Source organism: Trachemys scripta, chromosome 4, assembly GCF_013100865.1.
Source record: "Trachemys scripta elegans isolate TJP31775 chromosome 4, CAS_Tse_1.0, whole genome shotgun sequence".
Taxonomy (NCBI): Eukaryota; Metazoa; Chordata; order Testudines; family Emydidae; genus Trachemys; species Trachemys scripta.
The window spans coordinates 113,486,496-113,502,685 of NC_048301.1; the positions used below are offsets into that span (position 1 = coordinate 113,486,496).

A 16,190-nucleotide genomic window follows, 5' to 3' on the forward strand; every position below is an offset into this window, starting at 1 on the left:
CTCTACATCTGAGGGCACTTCAGTCCTGACTCTCACTTCCCATCCTGGGCCTCTTGAGGAAATATGCCAGTGATGTCAGATTTTTAGGTGGAGGTTGGGTACAATTGGGAAGTGGCCAAGATCACCCAACATCTATTAATTTGTGACCGACACAGGATTTGAACTCATGGCTCTGGAATATAAGCACAATCACACTGTCCTATTTATCCTCTTTCTCGAAGGTATGTTCTAAAAATCATAATTCCACAGACACACAGATAAACAATGAAACACAGTGTGGGGGAAAAAAACAAAAAACCAAACAAATAAAGCCCCACAAAGCATGCAGGCCAGCTGATGTTTCTGCCCATTTTATATTATGGCTCAGTGAACTAAACACAAGACTCTCTGCAGCACAAATGAGGGGTCCGAGGGCTGCTACCTGCTCTGGCTCAGATTCTGATGTCAGTGCCACCAGAGTAAAGCCACTGTGACCGGCGAAGCTCCATTGAGTAGGATACTAGAGTCACTGGAGCAGAATCTGGCCCTGTGTATTTTCCCCTCAATTACAGAGGCACATCTGCTAGTTAACTTTTTGCTACTCCACTGTGAAAGCCATAGAGCTTTCAACAGCTCTCAACAGGTCTCCTTGCTTAACAGTAGTTAGCCTGAGCTTTGTGGTGTTTCACTTGCAAGAACTCTTTTCTACCAGAGCATGTTCCCTGCCCCCAGAGGGGCATACTGGTTTGAGAGAGCTAAAGACACAAGGCTAGCAGCACGTTGAGCCCTGGGCCACTTCTACACTGCAGCTAAGTACATTATCCCTGTTGCCAGCAGGAGGTGCTGCTATGAGGGGTGTGATGATGGCTAAGCATGAATGGAAAGTAGGGCCAGCAACTTACCCCATCTGAGGCAAGTCATCTGAAGTTCTTCCTTGTTGGAGGTCATTGTAAGGGGTGTGTGTGTGTGTATGTGCACAATGGGGAGTCCAGCAAAGCAAGTCCTACCTTTTTGAAGGCTTTCCTGCCACTGAAAGTTAGATTCTAATTATAGATTTAGGAACTTGACTTTAGGATGCTATTTTTGAAAATCTTGGCTTTGGTCTCTAAGTGCAAGGTGGATTCCTGCTGAACTGGACCTTGGCTAATGATTTATTGTGAAAAGGAACAAAAGGCTAACTCTAAAGTAAAGACATTCAAGTAGATCACAGAATCCTATCAGAGCTTAGTGGTGGACAGCATTATCCTTCTATCCAGTCCTTCTCCCTTTCCAGGCTGAATTGTTCCCTACAGTACAGCAGAATGACAAAACCGAGTTCCTGTAGGCTACATGTAGATGAATTAACTAGAAGCTCCTTCTTGTTCTCTTCCGTCTCCTAGTTTAAATAGGAAACCATTTCCCTTAAAGTGTATCCTGTAGCACTGCACTGATACTAGCCTCTTTCGTCCCTCAGGATCGGTGATAACGAAACACAGACGTTCATGTCCAACCTTCTGGGGGTGAACCTGACAAGCGACGAGGACTACGGCGTGTTTGCCTGCTGGATTAGGAATACCACAGCCACTTTCACACTACAGAGATCAGGTAGCTTTTTGGGCATTTACAGCACTCTGATAATGGTGCAGGGAAGGGGTTACTATACCATTTGTGGTGATGGTCTACTGGAAAAGGCCTTTCAACAAGGTTCGGCCAGTCTATGGAGGCTCTCGAGGTGGAAAGAGAATCTCACAAGTATTTCTGAGATGAGTTGGGAGTAACTTGAATATCCTGACTAACACTTTCATAGTAACTAGCTGTAATATTGCAGACTGAGTGGGAGATGCTGAGTGCCTCACAGGCTGTCTAGAGTAAAAAATGCCCCCCATAAAAATAAATTCCAATGGAATCTAGAGAGATCTTGACCTCAGACACACAGATCATAGTTAGGGCTCCAGATTTGTCATGGTGGGAAGAACCTCTTGGATACTGTGATTTTCCTGTTTGTCTCAGACTTCTCTTTCTGGCCATGATTTTAATAAACTCACCCTGCAGCGGTAGCTGCTGCGGCTGGGCCCTGGACATTTCAACCTGGCACATAGGGTTACAGTACTGCCCAGGTTTGGCCCAGCTGCCCCTCCATCATGCCAAGGGGCATCCAGATCACATCTGATTGAGTGGCATTGTAACTTGATAGGAGGGCAGGGGAGGTCACAGAGCCCAGAGCCAGGCCCAGCCCTGAAGGACTTGAGCTGCTGTTGCAGGGTCAGTGTGAGGCTGGGTCATTCTCCAGCTCCCCCACCCCAGGCTCTCCTCCTTTGTTGCAGCATTTTTTACCCAAGTCACAAGCCCCATGACTTCTACTAAATTTACCATGCCTGCTCCATGATTTTTTTATTTAAAAACTGTTATGACAAGTCTGCAGCCCTAATCATAATCCATAAACCCACTGTTGTGTTGAGCTCACACCATACCTGTTAAACAGGGAAGGATGGCCCTGGGATTGCTGCAGGGCTGAGGCTGACTAGTTCATGGGCAGCACTGGTGCACAGTGAAGAGGCTGTTGTCTTGGCAGTAATTAAATAACCAGAGCATGAAGAGCATGACTTATGAGGAGAGGCTGAGGGAACTGGGATTGTTTAGTCTGCAGAAGAGAAGAATGAGGGGGGATTTGATAGCTGCTTTCAACTACCTGAAAGGGGGTTCCAAAGAGGATAGATCTAGACTGTTCTCAGTGGTACCTGATGACAGAAAAAGGAGTAATGGTCTCAAGTTGCAGTTGGGGAAGTTTAGGTTGGAGATTAGGAAAAACTTTTTCACTAGGAGAGTGGTGAAGCACTGGAATGGGTTACCTAGGGAGGTGGTGGAATCTCCTTCCTTAGAGGTTTTTAAGGTCAGGCTTGACAAAGCCCTGGCTGGGATGATTTAGTTGGGAATTAGTCCTGCTTTGAGCAGGGGGTTGGACTAGATGACCTCCTGAGGTCCCTTCCAACCCTGATATTCTATGATTCTAAGTAGACACTGTGCATGTTAACTCTTTCAGTGACCTGCTGAGGCAAGTTCTGAACTTACTGTCAAATTTTCTCAGCTATTGTTATTTTGAAAGTAAACCCCTCCAGCAATGAGACACTATTGGCATAAGGAAGCGGGAAGCAAAGGGGGCTTTATTATGTAAAGATGCTCTCTTTCAGACTGCTGACAGAATACGGTACCATATGATGGCACCATAACCTGAAGTGCTGGAGATGGGGCTGCCTCCAGGAGGCTAGTCACATAGGTCAAGATTTATAGTTTAAAGAACCATGAGAAGGAGTGGATAATGGGGATTCAGCCCAACTGAACATAGTCTCTGCCGATTTGTGTGTGTGTGTATATCTATCTATCTATATGCATGCGCAGGTGCAGATGCCCTAGTGAAGGGATTCATTAGTCCCATTCTGAAGAAGGAGAATTCAGTTCTGACACTATGGCTGATTGTAGCCAGGAAGCACCAAATATCCTGGACCCCAAACCCTCTCCTCTGTTTCTAGGCTGCTGTCACAGTATTTGGGGGCCCCTTTAGATCACAGATCCTATAGCAACTGATCTGTGTGATCCTTCTTTAAGCTGATGCAGCTGAGCCATTCTTCACGCTAGTGGCTAGAGCTGGAAAAAAGCCCATTAGATCAGAGTCCATCCCTTGTACAGGCAGGACAGCATCCACAGGCAGACACTGCAACTGTTTTACTAGACTGTAATCTGACAACACACGTGGTTTTAGCTAAGAGCTTTGAGGCCAATAACCTCTGCTCAGTCCTTCCCTCAGCAGACCCTAACCTACCCCAAGCTCCTCATTCTCCAAGGTATAAATTCCTTTAGTTCCAATGCTAAATGTACTGAAAATGCCCTTCCCTGTAATTGCAGAAGCTGCTGGACATGTGAGTGCAGTGCTGGCAGCCCTGTTCGTCCTGGGGCTGCTGTTGCTCATGGCTGTGATCTATGTGAAGTGCCGCTTGAATATGCTGCTCTGGTACAGGAACCGTTACGGGGAGCTGGAGATCAATGGTAACCCTTAGGGCTTTTGTGAATCCGGCTTTCAGTGCGATTTGCACTTTGGGTTTGAGGGAGACGGGAAAAGACTCAATGATCCAGACATTCCGGGCTTCTGCTGCTTCTCTAAAGGCTTCAAGAGAAAGGGATTGGAAAGTAGAAGTGAACTAGAATTCCCCCAGACCCAGGGGGTCTTCCTGCCTTCACCTGCCCACAGGGTGACTCCCACCCAGCCTGCCTCCTCCTTGCTTACCCAGGGTGCTCCATAAAGCAGACTTTTTGTAGATAATCCCTAATGTGTCTGGATTGGGACTCCTTGTTCCACTAATAGAGTCTCTCTCCTCTTGATTCAGTACGTTGTGAAGGGAGGCTACTCCCTATGTTGAGCTAAGATTGAAGCTAGCTTCCTCTTAAAAGCTTGATTTGTCAATTCACTCCACCAAAGCCAAACCAATCAACTTGAAACTTCCCATACCACATCTCATCTGGAGACTCAGTTCTCAAAAAAGTTTGCAGCAAATCACTCAGGGAGTTTCAGAAATAACATTCTTCGAGTGCTTGTTCACGTCGATTCCAATCAGGTGTGCATGCGCTGCGTGCACAATCGTCGGAAACTTTTTCCCTTAGCAGCTCCCATTGGGTTGGCTACGGAGCCCCCTGGAGTGCTGCCCTCATGGCGCTTAATATATGACCCTGCCAACGTGATCCACCTTCAGTTCCTTCTTACTGTCTGTGGCAGCATTGGAACTGCGTTTTGCTTGCTTCCAAGTGTTCCCTTAGCCTAGTACCTAATTCTACCCAGTATCTTGTTTTAGTAGTTAGTGTATTGTTGTTTGTGGTTAGTATAGAATTGGTGAGTGGGATCGTTCCTACCCCTCACCCCACCTTGGGCTTCGGGGCATGCCTCAAGCCCAAGGGTTTAAGACTTGCAGTGTATGCCAAAAGCCTATGCCTAATAGCGATCCCCATGACTTGTGCCTGAAGTGTCTAGGGGAGGCGCATTGGTTTGAGCGCTGCAAGATTTGTAAGGCTTTCAAGCCTAGAACTAGAAAGGAGTGTGACTTCCATTTTAAACAGTTAATGATGGAAGCCGCATTCTGTCCAGCGGCACCTGACCGCCAAGGCCCAGACCTGAGCTTGGTGTGGAGCGTCCTGGCGTCGGTCCGCCAATTGACGAGGAAGGACTGGCGCGAGAGACCCTTGGCACCGAAGATCCCCGGCACTGCAGCAAGGAGCAGACCCCCAGCACCAATCCACATCTCCAGTGCCCCACAAGCGCCATCAGAAGGCGGACAGAGGGCACTCTCCTCAGAGAGCTGCGAGACCACCAAGGGAGGCTTTGCTGTTCCAGAGGAACGACTCGGCTCCCAAGCAGCAAGAGCTTGTGCCGTCGACTCCGGTGCTGCAGATGGCACCATTGAGCCCAGCGCGTAGTGACTTTCTGACGGGGCAGTGCCTGGTGGAGGTGTTGGAGCCCCCCTTCCACCCTGGACACTTGAGGCTGCTAAGGAGCTCATCGAAATAACTGCGCCTCAACCCCCGCCCATTAGAGAGAAGCCTCCGGCACCACCTAGATGGGTGCTGTATAGAGGCAAGCCCGCGATGATGAGGCTCTCCCGTCGCTGGACTGGCGCCAATCACGAGCACCCTCGCAGGGCCGGCACCGACACGTGGCACCGGAGCACAGCAGCTGTTCCCAGGCACCGGACACGTGGCACTGGCCTCAGTTGTGGGACAGCTGGTGCCGATCCTCAATGCGATTGTCGCAGCACTGATCCCCGACCACCTCTTCACGGCACCAACTGCCGGCGCAGGATCATCAGCACTGCCGTGGTAGTCATCCTTGGGATCTTCGGACTCAGGGGCCAACTCGTATTACTCGAGGTGCAGTAGACATAGATCTGGTAAGTGCCAAAGAGACATACAAGCGGCCTTGCAGCTGCAGTGGCCACCCGCTGCACGATGGCCCTTCTGGACTCCCTGGGCTCACCATCAGGCCCAGGGTACCCCTTCGAGGGCTTGTAGGTCGGTAGCCTCGGGACATCACCCTTCCTGGTCACTGACGGATAAACCTGCCCCTCGGGTTAAAGAAGTAACCTTCTCCAGACCACCTTCTCATTCTACAGAGGAGTTGGCGGAACTGGCTCCAGAACCTCCCATAGCCCAGGCCACATCCGACTGTCGGACCAATGGAGAAGTCCAGTGCAACCCAGGAACAACCCAGGCAGATAGAGGGCCATGAAGACCCTGTACCCCCACTTGCTTCCTCATCATACTCACCTGATGAGGCGGTGGCAGGAGTGTCAGCTTCAGGTCCTCCGCCCATTGACCACAGGGAGCACCAGGACCTGCTCCGCCGCATTGCCCGTAACATGGGTCTACAGGTGCAGGAAGTCATAGAGTCAGAGGACCCAATGGTGGACATTCTCACCCCAGAGGGTCCTTCAAGAGTAGCGTTGCCGGTCATTAAAACTATCCATAACAATTATAATACCCTGTGGCAGACTCCAGCCTCCATTCCACTCACCGCCAGGGGGGTGGAGAGGAAGTACTTTGTTCCATCCTAGGAATATGAGTTTTTATTTTCCCACCCACACCCATGCTCCCTGGTGGTCTCGGCGGTGAATGAGAAGGAGCGCCATGGGCCACAGGCGCCAGCACCCAAGGCTAAGGAGGCCAAACGTATGGACCTCTTTGGTAGGAAAGTATATGCCTACAGCTGAGGATAGCCAACCAGCAAGCTATCCTGAGCAGGTATAACTTTAACTCTTGGGACTGTATGTCCAAGTACAAAGAGTTGCTCTCTGTGGAGTCAAAAGCGGAGTTCTCAGCTCTGGTCGAGGAGGGGAAGGCAGTGACCAAGACAGACATCCCAACAGACCTCCCTTGACTCGGCAGACCCGACGGCATGTACCATCTCCTCTGGGGTGGTCATGAGGAGAACTGCATGGCTCCAAGCTTCCGGGCTTCCCCTGAAAGTTCAACAGACCCTGCAGGACCTTCCCTTTGCGGGGCAGGGCTGTTTTCAGACTAGACAGACTTGAGGCTTCACAGCCTAAAAGACTCGAGGGCAAGGATGAAATCTCTGGGGATGCACATGCCTGCTACCCAGACAGAGCCTCTCAAGCCTCAACCTCAGCAGCAACAGAGGCTATACCAGTCCCGCCCAAGGCAGGCTACATATCGCTGTAGGGGCAGGAACAATAGGTGTCGACCTTCTAACCCGTCCTCAGGCCAAGCCATCGTTGGGATCCAAACAAGGGTTTTGAAGGGACAGCATACCCGCCACTATCCCAGATCCTTTCCCCTGCTTTCTGAACCGTCTATCCCACTTCTACCATGCATGGTCCCATATAACATCGGACCGCTGGGTTCTTCACACGGTAGAAGTGGGATATTCTCTCCAATTCTGCTTCTCCCCGTCCCTCCTGCCCCCCTTCCCTGTCCCTCTTCAGGGACCCTTTTCACGAACAACTCCTTATCCAGGAGGTGCAATCGCTCCTCACCATAGGGGCAGTGGAGGAGGTTCCTCAGGAGCTACGGGGCAAGGAATTCTACTCCTGCTATTTCCTAATCCCCAAGGCAAAGGGGGGGTCTCAGACCCATCTTAGACCTGCTAGGACTCAACCAGTTCATGGTAAAGTTGAAGTTCCACATGGTCTCCCTGAGCAAGATTATCCCTTCCCTGGATCCAGGGGACTGGTACACCGCCCTCAACATGAAAGACGCATACTTTCATATAGCCATTTGGCTGGCCCACAGATGTTTCCTGAGGTTTGTTGTCGACAGCATACACTATCAGTTCATGGTGCTTCCATTCGATTTATCAATGGCCCCTCGGGTGTTCACCAAGTGCATGTTGGTGGTCACGGCTTTTCTCCACAAGAGGCAGGTACAGGCATATCCCTACCTCGATGACTGGCTGCTGTGGGGGCGCTCCAGAGAGCAGGTGGAGTCCCAGGTCCGGTTAGTCAGAGACTAGGACTTCCAGAGACTAGAACTCCTTCTCAACATGGACAAGTCAATGCTGTCACCGACCCAACAAATAGAATTCATTGGGGTGGTGCTGGACTTGGTTCAGGCAAGAGCCATACTACCAGAGTCCAGATTTCAGGCACTGACAGGCATCAGACTCTCAGGCTATACCCCACCACAACCGCGAGGACTTGCCTCAGTCTCCTGGCATGGCTCGCCTCAGCTTATCACCCAGGTTGAGACAATTTGGACTCAATAGTAACGGTGCCAGAGCGAGTCTTAGATGCCCTATGCTGGTGGCTGGACCCTCACATGGTCTGCGAAGGAGTCCCATTCACCTCCCCTCAATCATCCATGACCTTAGTAATGGATGCGTCAGACCCGGGTTGGGGGGGCCCAGCTAGGAGACTTACAGACTCAGGGCAGGTGGTTGCAGTCCGAGATCCCGCTCCACATCAATATAAAGGAGCTCAGAGTGGTGAGACTAGCCTGCCAGATCTTCCAGACCAGAATACAGGGTCAGTGCGTGGCGGTGCTGACTGACAACACCACCACTACATTTTACATAAACAAGCAAGGCAGAGCCCGCGCCTCCCCTCTCTGTCGGGAGGTTGTCCAGCTGTGGGATTTTTGTATAGCTTACTCCATTCACCTGGAGGTGTCCCATCTCCCTGGAGTACGGAACGAGATTGCGGACCACCTCAGCAGGTTGTTCCGCAACCATGAGTGGTCCATCCGGCCGGAGTCAAACATTCCATCTTCCAAAGGTGGGGGCTTCCCTGGGTAGGCCTATTCACCACCAGAAGTAACAGGAAGTGTCCAACATTTTGCTCTTTCCAAAAGCACAGTCCGGGCTCTCTCGGACGCGTTCATGCTACCCTGGGGGGACCATCTAACATATGCCTTCCCACCGATACCACTCGTCCACAAGGTACTGCTTGAGATTCGCAGAGACAAGGCGGAGGTAATTCTGCTGGCCCCTGCGTGGCCATGCCAACATTGGTATACCACGCTTCTGGAACTGTCAGTGGACACCCTGATCGCACTGCTGCTCCTCCCTGATCTGATCACACAGGACCACGTCCGCCTCCTTCACCTGCACCTCCAGTCCCTCCATCTCATGGCTTGGAAGCTTCATGGTTAAATCGAATGGAGCTCCAATATACGGAATTGGTGAGGGAGGTGCTGCTTGGTACCACCAGGCACCACTTATCTAGCTAAATGGAAAAGGTTCTTGTGCTGGTGTGAGTGCAGTCGGGTACCTCTACTTCAGGCATCTATACCGTTCATCCTGGAGCATCTACTGCATCTGAAGCAGCAAGGTTTGGCCGGATCATCCATCAGAGTCCACCTCATGGCCATCTTGGCATTCCACCTGGGAGAGTTGGGGCACTCTGTATTCGCCAACCCTATGGTGGGCTGTTTCCTGAAAGGCATGGAATGGCTATATCCACAGTCCCGACTGCTGGTACCTGCTTGGGATCTTAGTCTGGTCCTTGCTAGGCTAATGGGGGCCCCATTCGAGCCACCGGCTACATGCTCCCTTCTGTATCTCTTGTGGAAGGTGGCATTCCTGGTTGCCTTCACATCAGCCAGGAGGGTGTCAGAGTTAAAAGCGTTAACCTATTATACAGGTTAGAAATCCTAGGAATTCGACTCTACAAAAACACCTAAACATTGGAAAGTTGGCAAATACATAAAAGTCACCTAGACATCCTTAACTCTGCCCCATTGTGCCATCAGAACACAGATAACCTTTGCAGTCCATCACAAAAGCTCAGTATGATTTTTTTTTTTTTTGGCAGTCATTAATGAGATGTCCCTGAGTAATGGACGGATAAAGTGTTCTCCAAGTTTCTGGTTGTTGGTGTGGTGAGGCAGAGTTAAGATTGTTTGGGTGACCTTAATTCTGTATTATCCACCGTCTTGGCTAACTTTTTATTTGGGACTTTTTGTTGTCATTTCTTTAAAACTGCAATACTCTTAAGGATTTTTTGCTCAAAATATATGATGGATTCTTTCAACATTAACTCAAATTATGGTTGTTTGCAAGGTTGCCGTAGCCATATTTGGTCCCAGGATATGAGAGACAGACAAGGTAGGTGAGATGATGTCTTTTATTAGACCATCTTCTGTTGGGGAAAGGTACAAGCTTGTACCTTCCACCAACAGAAGATGGTCTAATAAAAGATATTACCTCACCTACCTTGTCTCTCTAATTATGGTGTCTTTTTAAAATATGGGAATACTAGAAGTATTTTATCTCCTATTTTTGCATATTAAAAATACATCAGCATAGAGATGGTGAGAACTGATGAAGACAGATACTTGGGACCATTGCCAGGGTTGCTGTGGGATTTGTATTATTTGTATTACTGTTGCACTCACCATCTGCTTGGTGCTCTTCAAAGCATCTACGAAGAGACAGTTCTTGTCCCAAAAAAACATGCCGTCTGCTAGCACAAACCGGTGGTAATAACAAGTACAGTCCTCTTTGGGGAAAGAATTCGGATGATGTCACCAGGACACTGGGGTGTAAGATCAGGTCCCGCTCCAATTTCTGCCTTGCTCCTCTTGGGGGGACAGGAACATTTTAAAGTCCACCCCTGGAGCTCTCTGGTCCATGTGGCTGGGATGTTGGGTTTCCTACATGGTGAGTTTTTCAGTGTCATTAAAAATCCTAGAAGTAGCACCATCAGTTACATAGCAATTCATATGCAAGTTAACACCCTGTTAACTTGCCCTAAAGAGATTCCAGCCTGAGGTGTCAGAGCAATGCCTTCCCCAGTTGGGAAGCTTATAGGAAACTGGCTATCAGTGCTGACAAACTGAGCTCTGTATCTGCCACGCTGTAATGTTAAGTGTGTCTTTTACCACCACCACTCTCCCTTGCCCTGCTGGGCACTTTTCACAGATGGGAAGCTGTATGATGCATACGTGTCTTATGCAAACTCCCCAGATGACAGGAAGTTTGTGAACTTCATTATGAAGCCGCAGCTGGAGAACCGTCATGGCTACAAACTCTTCCTGGATGATAAGACCATCCTGCCCAACTCAGGTATGGACGCTGCCAGGCTCAGGTTATATGGGAGGCAAATGGACATGCTCCCACTGTTGGAAAGTCAGCCTTGACCTTAGGTTAATGAACCTGCTCTTTAGGGCCCAGGAAGCCTCACCCTGCACAGAAGGCCTGCTCTCTGGTGTGCCACTTCCCTTTGCTCTCCCACACACCTTGCAGTCAAAGATTACAAACACTAACTGATTAAGAATGCTGTGATGTCAATAGCCGAGTGTTTTAGAGATGGGAAAAGAGAGGCACTGAAAGGTTAAGTGTTCCCTCCAACGTCCCATAACAATTCAGTGAGAGAGTTGGGGATGGAACCCAGGAGTCCTGACACCTGGTCCCCTGCTGTAATCATTGGAAAACACTTTCTTCAGAGTGTAACCTGAGTCTGGGAGAAGAGCACATTACTCTCTAAGACAGCCTGGGTTATGAATTCAGCTATTTGAGAGATTGTGGGTCTCTCTGTGAGGACGCCCTGTTGCCCTCAGTTTGGGTTCGGATGCTAAGGCAGCCCATTCCTGGAGGAGGAGGAGGAATAGTGAAGTGCTGGTGACCCATTCTGGCTCTGCTTAGTCTTTGCCATGGCTGTGACTGAATCTCATTTCTATCCTACTCTGGTAGAGCCTTCAGCAGACCTGATTATGAATGTGAGCCGGTGCCGGCGCCTCATTGTGGTTCTCTCGTATGCATACCTGGAGCAAGACTGGTGCATCAACAATTTCAGGTAACTGGCTGGTCACTGAGCAGGGATCTAGGCTGCTGCTTTGCTCCCCTAGTAGCACAGAGGTAGTTCTCACTAGATTGTCAGAAACTGCACCCTGTTCTTTTCCCCACTCTGCAATCAGTCATGTTATTCCTCCTCCTCCTCCTCCACACTGCTGGGGCGCCCAGCAGCGGAGTCACTGAGAGCACAGGAGAGACAGTCTCCCTGCTCTCAGTTCCTATGTCTGGTGCCACAGCAGCCTGTGGTGGCTGTGAGGAGCAATTGCAAGTAAGTCCTGCTCGGTGCCCTAGATCAGGGGTTGGCAACCTTTCAGAAGTGGTGTGCCGAGTCTTCATTTATTCACTCTGATTTAAGGTTTCGCGTGCCGGTATTACATTTTAACGTTTTTAGAAGGTCTCTTTCTATAAGTCTATAATATATAACTAAACTATTGTCGTATGTAAAGTAAACAAGGTTTTTAAAATGTTTAAGAAGCTTCATTTAAAATTAAATTAAAATGCAGAGCCCCCCGGACCGGTGGCCAGGACCCGGGCAGTGTGAGTGCCACTGAAAATCAGCTCACATGCCGCCTTTGGCACCCATGCCATAGGTTGCCTACCCCTGCCCTAGAGCATGCTCGGTGCAGACAGAATCTTCAGAGCAGTTAGCAACCAAACTAACAAGTCTCTACTGAGCATGTGCAAACTGCAATTTTTCACAGGCCAGATTCAGGTGTATTTTCCTAGGGGCAGCAAAAGGAACATTCTGGGGCACCATGGTGACCTCCTTCCCATCCCACCAAAGTTCAAGTCTCTTTTTCCAAAGCCAGAGATTCGGAATTAAACTATTGTAAGATTTTTTTTTTTTTAAAGTTTTAAAAAAAAACTTCCCTAATCTTGTTCTCTGAAATGGTTCAACTTTTTAGCTCAAACTTTAGACACCTGGCATGGAAAATTCCAGTCCGAACTGCGAAAGTTTGCCAAAGTTATAAGCAAATGTATGCAATCTTATCATAGACAGTATTGGGCAATCTTAACAGGCATCTCTTCCAGCTCCACCTATAATGTGGTTACAAGCCCTAAAAACCTTGCCTCTATTCTCCTTACTCCAGCTTCCAAAGCAGTTAGCTCCCAAGCCAGTGCTCATTGAAGCCAATGGGAGTCTTTCCATTGCTTTTCAGTTGGTCAGGGCAATGAAGAGATGGGTTAGCTGAACAGGCGTGATTCATTGCACTCCTAACTCCCTGGAACGGTTGCCTTGTATTGCAGGGATGGTCTGTTGAGACTGCTGGAACTGTCCCAAAGACCCATCTTTGTTGCCTTTGAAAGCCAGTATCGGGAGATAGAGCATCTGGCCATTAACCTGCTGAAGCAGCACAAGAATTCTGTGACCTTACTGCTCTGGCGGGCTGGCTCAATGGTAAGCTGTGGGTGAGGTAAGGTTTCTCACAGTGCTGCTGAAAGGCTCTGGGTACCACTCTCTTTGACAAAGCAGCATTTCAGACTTTGCAAGAAGCACTGAAGTGCAGACGTGGTTCTCTGTGGTGGAGGGCCTGAGACGCTCCCTCTGCTCACTGACCTCACAATGGTGTGTGCCAAGGTCACTCTGCTACTCCAGAGCTGGAAAAATAGAGCGAGAGAGGCTGAGTGGGGTCTTCAGGCTATTCCCCACTAAACCCTGCTGGGACACTTCACTGTCCTGCCCCTATACATCCCTCCTCTTGGCATCTGCTATGGCCACTCTAGCCCTATGACTGGGAAGGCAGGCCAACTCCAATCAGTTGTCAGTTCCTGAGCTGGCCACTAGGAGATGCTGCAGCCTCCCTTTCTGAAGGCAGTGAGCGCCAGCCACTTCAACCCTGCGGAGGTAACAGAGAAACCAGAGATTCTCCCAAACCCACACAGACTGTATCCTACTGCAAGGAGAGGTGCTGAACTGTCAGGCCAAGCCTATTGCTACTAAGGGCTAGTCTACGTTAGAAGCACTACAGCGTTGCAGCTGCACCGATGCAGCACCTCTGGGGACAATGCTCTATGCCCACAGGCAAGAGCTCTCCTGTCGGTATAATAAAACCACCTCCATGAGAGGCGGTAGCTCTGTCGGCAGAAGAAGCTCTCCCACCGACATAGCACTGTCCACGCCAATGTAACGTACGTCGCTCACCAGGGTGGCTATTCGCACCCTGAGCGATGTGTTACACCGACATAAGCGGTAGTGTGTACAAGCCCTTAGGCAGCCCTGCTGGAAGTGCCCTGCAATACCAGAACTAGAGTGCAGTGACCTTTGAACAGCCTGCACTGCAGCTCTCCCCAACAGGCCTCTTGGCTGTGCCCTGGGCTCCCTGCACGGAGCTCTCCTTGAGAAGCCCTTTGGCCACTGACACATTACTCACGTTAATTGCTGGCTGGGGGTTTTCACAAAGAACAGTAAATCCCGTAATCCACATAATCCTCCCTCGCCTGGAAGCTCAGAGGCAAAGGAGCATGGAGTTTCGTAGAAGTGCTGTAGCTCCAGGTAGTGACTCAGATGGCCACGTGGTGGCACCATAACCTGAGAGATGACAATGGGCAGTAGGTTAAGAGATGTCTCAGCATGCTACAGTGCTGGGGAAGAATCTTCATCTCCAAACAGACACAGAGGCTACGGGACAGATTTTCAGAAGCGCTCAGCTCCCATTGAGAACAACGAGAGCTGCTGGGTGTTGAGGACTTTTGAAACTTGGGCTATAAATGACTTGCCCAGAGATACATATCAAATCAGGGGCAGAGCTGGAACAGAGCCCCAGTCTCCTGTCTGTGCACAGAAATGACCACACTTACCCAGGCTGCCTTTGTGGATATTAGGGTTACCATACGTCCGGATTTTCCTGGACATGTCCGGCTTTTTGGGCTCCAAATCCCCGTCCGGGGGGAAAGCCCAAAAATCTGGACATGTCCGGGAAAATCGGGGGGGGGGCCGGGGGCTCTGGGGCCGGCCGGCGGTGCGGTGCCTGGCTCGGGGGCTCCGGCGGGGACTCGGGGGCTCCGCCCGGGGCTCGGGGGCTCCGGCGGGAGCTCGGCGGCTCGGCCGGGGGCTTGGGGGCTCCGGCAGTGCCAAGCCGGGCCGGGGGCTCGGGGGCCGGGCCGGGGGCCGGGCTGGGGACCGGCAGTGCGGTGCCGGGGGCCTGGGGGCTGGGCCGGGGACCGCAGTGCTGGGCGGGCCGGGAGTGGTCGGCCGGGGGCCGGGCCCGGGGCCGGCATCCCAGGGCCGGGGCTAGCCTGGGCCGCGCCTCCTCCCCCCACACTCCCCCTTACCTGCTTCAGGCTTCCCGCGACTCAAATGTTCGCGGGAAGCAGGGGAGGGGGCGGAGACTTTGGGGAGGGGGCGGAGTTGGGGCGGGGCTGGGGGAGGGGGCTGGCCCGTGGAGTGTCCTCCTTTGGGAGGCACAAAATATGGTAACCCTAGTGGATATGGTAATGGGGTAGAGAAGTTAGATACACAATTGTGCAGGAGATTGGATGTCTAACTGTGTAAAGAGCGAGGTCCACAGTGACAGCAGAGCATTTTTAAACCACTCCCTACAATTAACAACGTTCCCTCCTTAGTCATGTTATAGAAACTACATTCCCAGCCGTGCTACTCTTCAGAGATCAGCATGGACTCCCTTGGTAGAGCTGAGCTCCCCTGGTGCCACTCACTTGGCTGTAGACTCCTCTCCAGTTCTCGGACAGAGGTTGGGTGTACGCTGTTAGCCTTTGGGCTCTCGCATTAGCCTAGCCACATTCCCCTGTGTATCTGACACAGGATGACTCAGGATGGAGCCAGCCATTTAAACCCTTTGGCTCATTACGTTCATGGGAACACACTGCCTTTCTCACATGGCCTTGACATGTGCAACTAAAGCCAAGTTTAATGCCGTCTTTCACTACCAAGAGCATTTTAGGGCTGGCTTGTCCCTGGCCCTTGTGCACCCAAATTATGGGACAGGAACAACTAATCCCCACATTTGGGGAAAATGCTGGAATTACTTTCTTTGCACTACGGGGGCACAGCTTGAAGGGAGGGGCAAAGGAGTGGCAGCACCATGTCCTCGCCTACCTCTCCCACTGCCCCACTATGCATGCTCCCTGGTTGGATCGAGTGTCTCTAATTTCAGACTAAAAGTGCTCAGTTCACACGTCAAATGTGAATTCTAACAGCCAACCCCAAACTCACACTGGGCTCTTTCCCTCCCTGCACCATCACCAGCAATAGAGGCTCTGCAGGCCTAATTCTGCCCTCCGTGCGGCTGGTGTAACCCCCCTGTCCTCCTCTCCTCGGCTAAGCCATGGAAGGGTAATGGGTTTGCACAGATGTAAGCAGGGGAGGCATCATGCAGAATCGTTATTCCTGGTGACGATGCAGAAGAAGGAAACACTCCACTGTCAAATCCCAGAGCCCAGGGTCTGGCAGTTACAAGAGCCAGGACCTTGGCTTTGAACTCAG

The 16,190-nt window shown here is 50.7% G+C and overlaps 1 protein-coding gene across 4 annotated transcripts in view; it reads left to right on the forward strand.

The window, feature by feature from the left end:
• The window catches only part of SIGIRR (single Ig and TIR domain containing), a 39,406-nt gene that overhangs the window by 18,720 nt on the left and 4,496 nt on the right, over positions 1-16,190 (forward strand). For all 4 annotated transcript variants that reach the window (XM_034770467.1, XM_034770466.1, XM_034770469.1 and 1 more), the window contains 5 exons: positions 1,433-1,563; positions 3,859-3,999; positions 10,874-11,017; positions 11,645-11,747; positions 12,995-13,145. In XM_034770467.1, the coding sequence (XP_034626358.1) occupies positions 1,433-1,563; positions 3,859-3,999; positions 10,874-11,017; positions 11,645-11,747; positions 12,995-13,145 (670 nt within the window). The remainder of the gene's footprint in view (positions 1-1,432; positions 1,564-3,858; positions 4,000-10,873; positions 11,018-11,644; positions 11,748-12,994; positions 13,146-16,190) is intronic.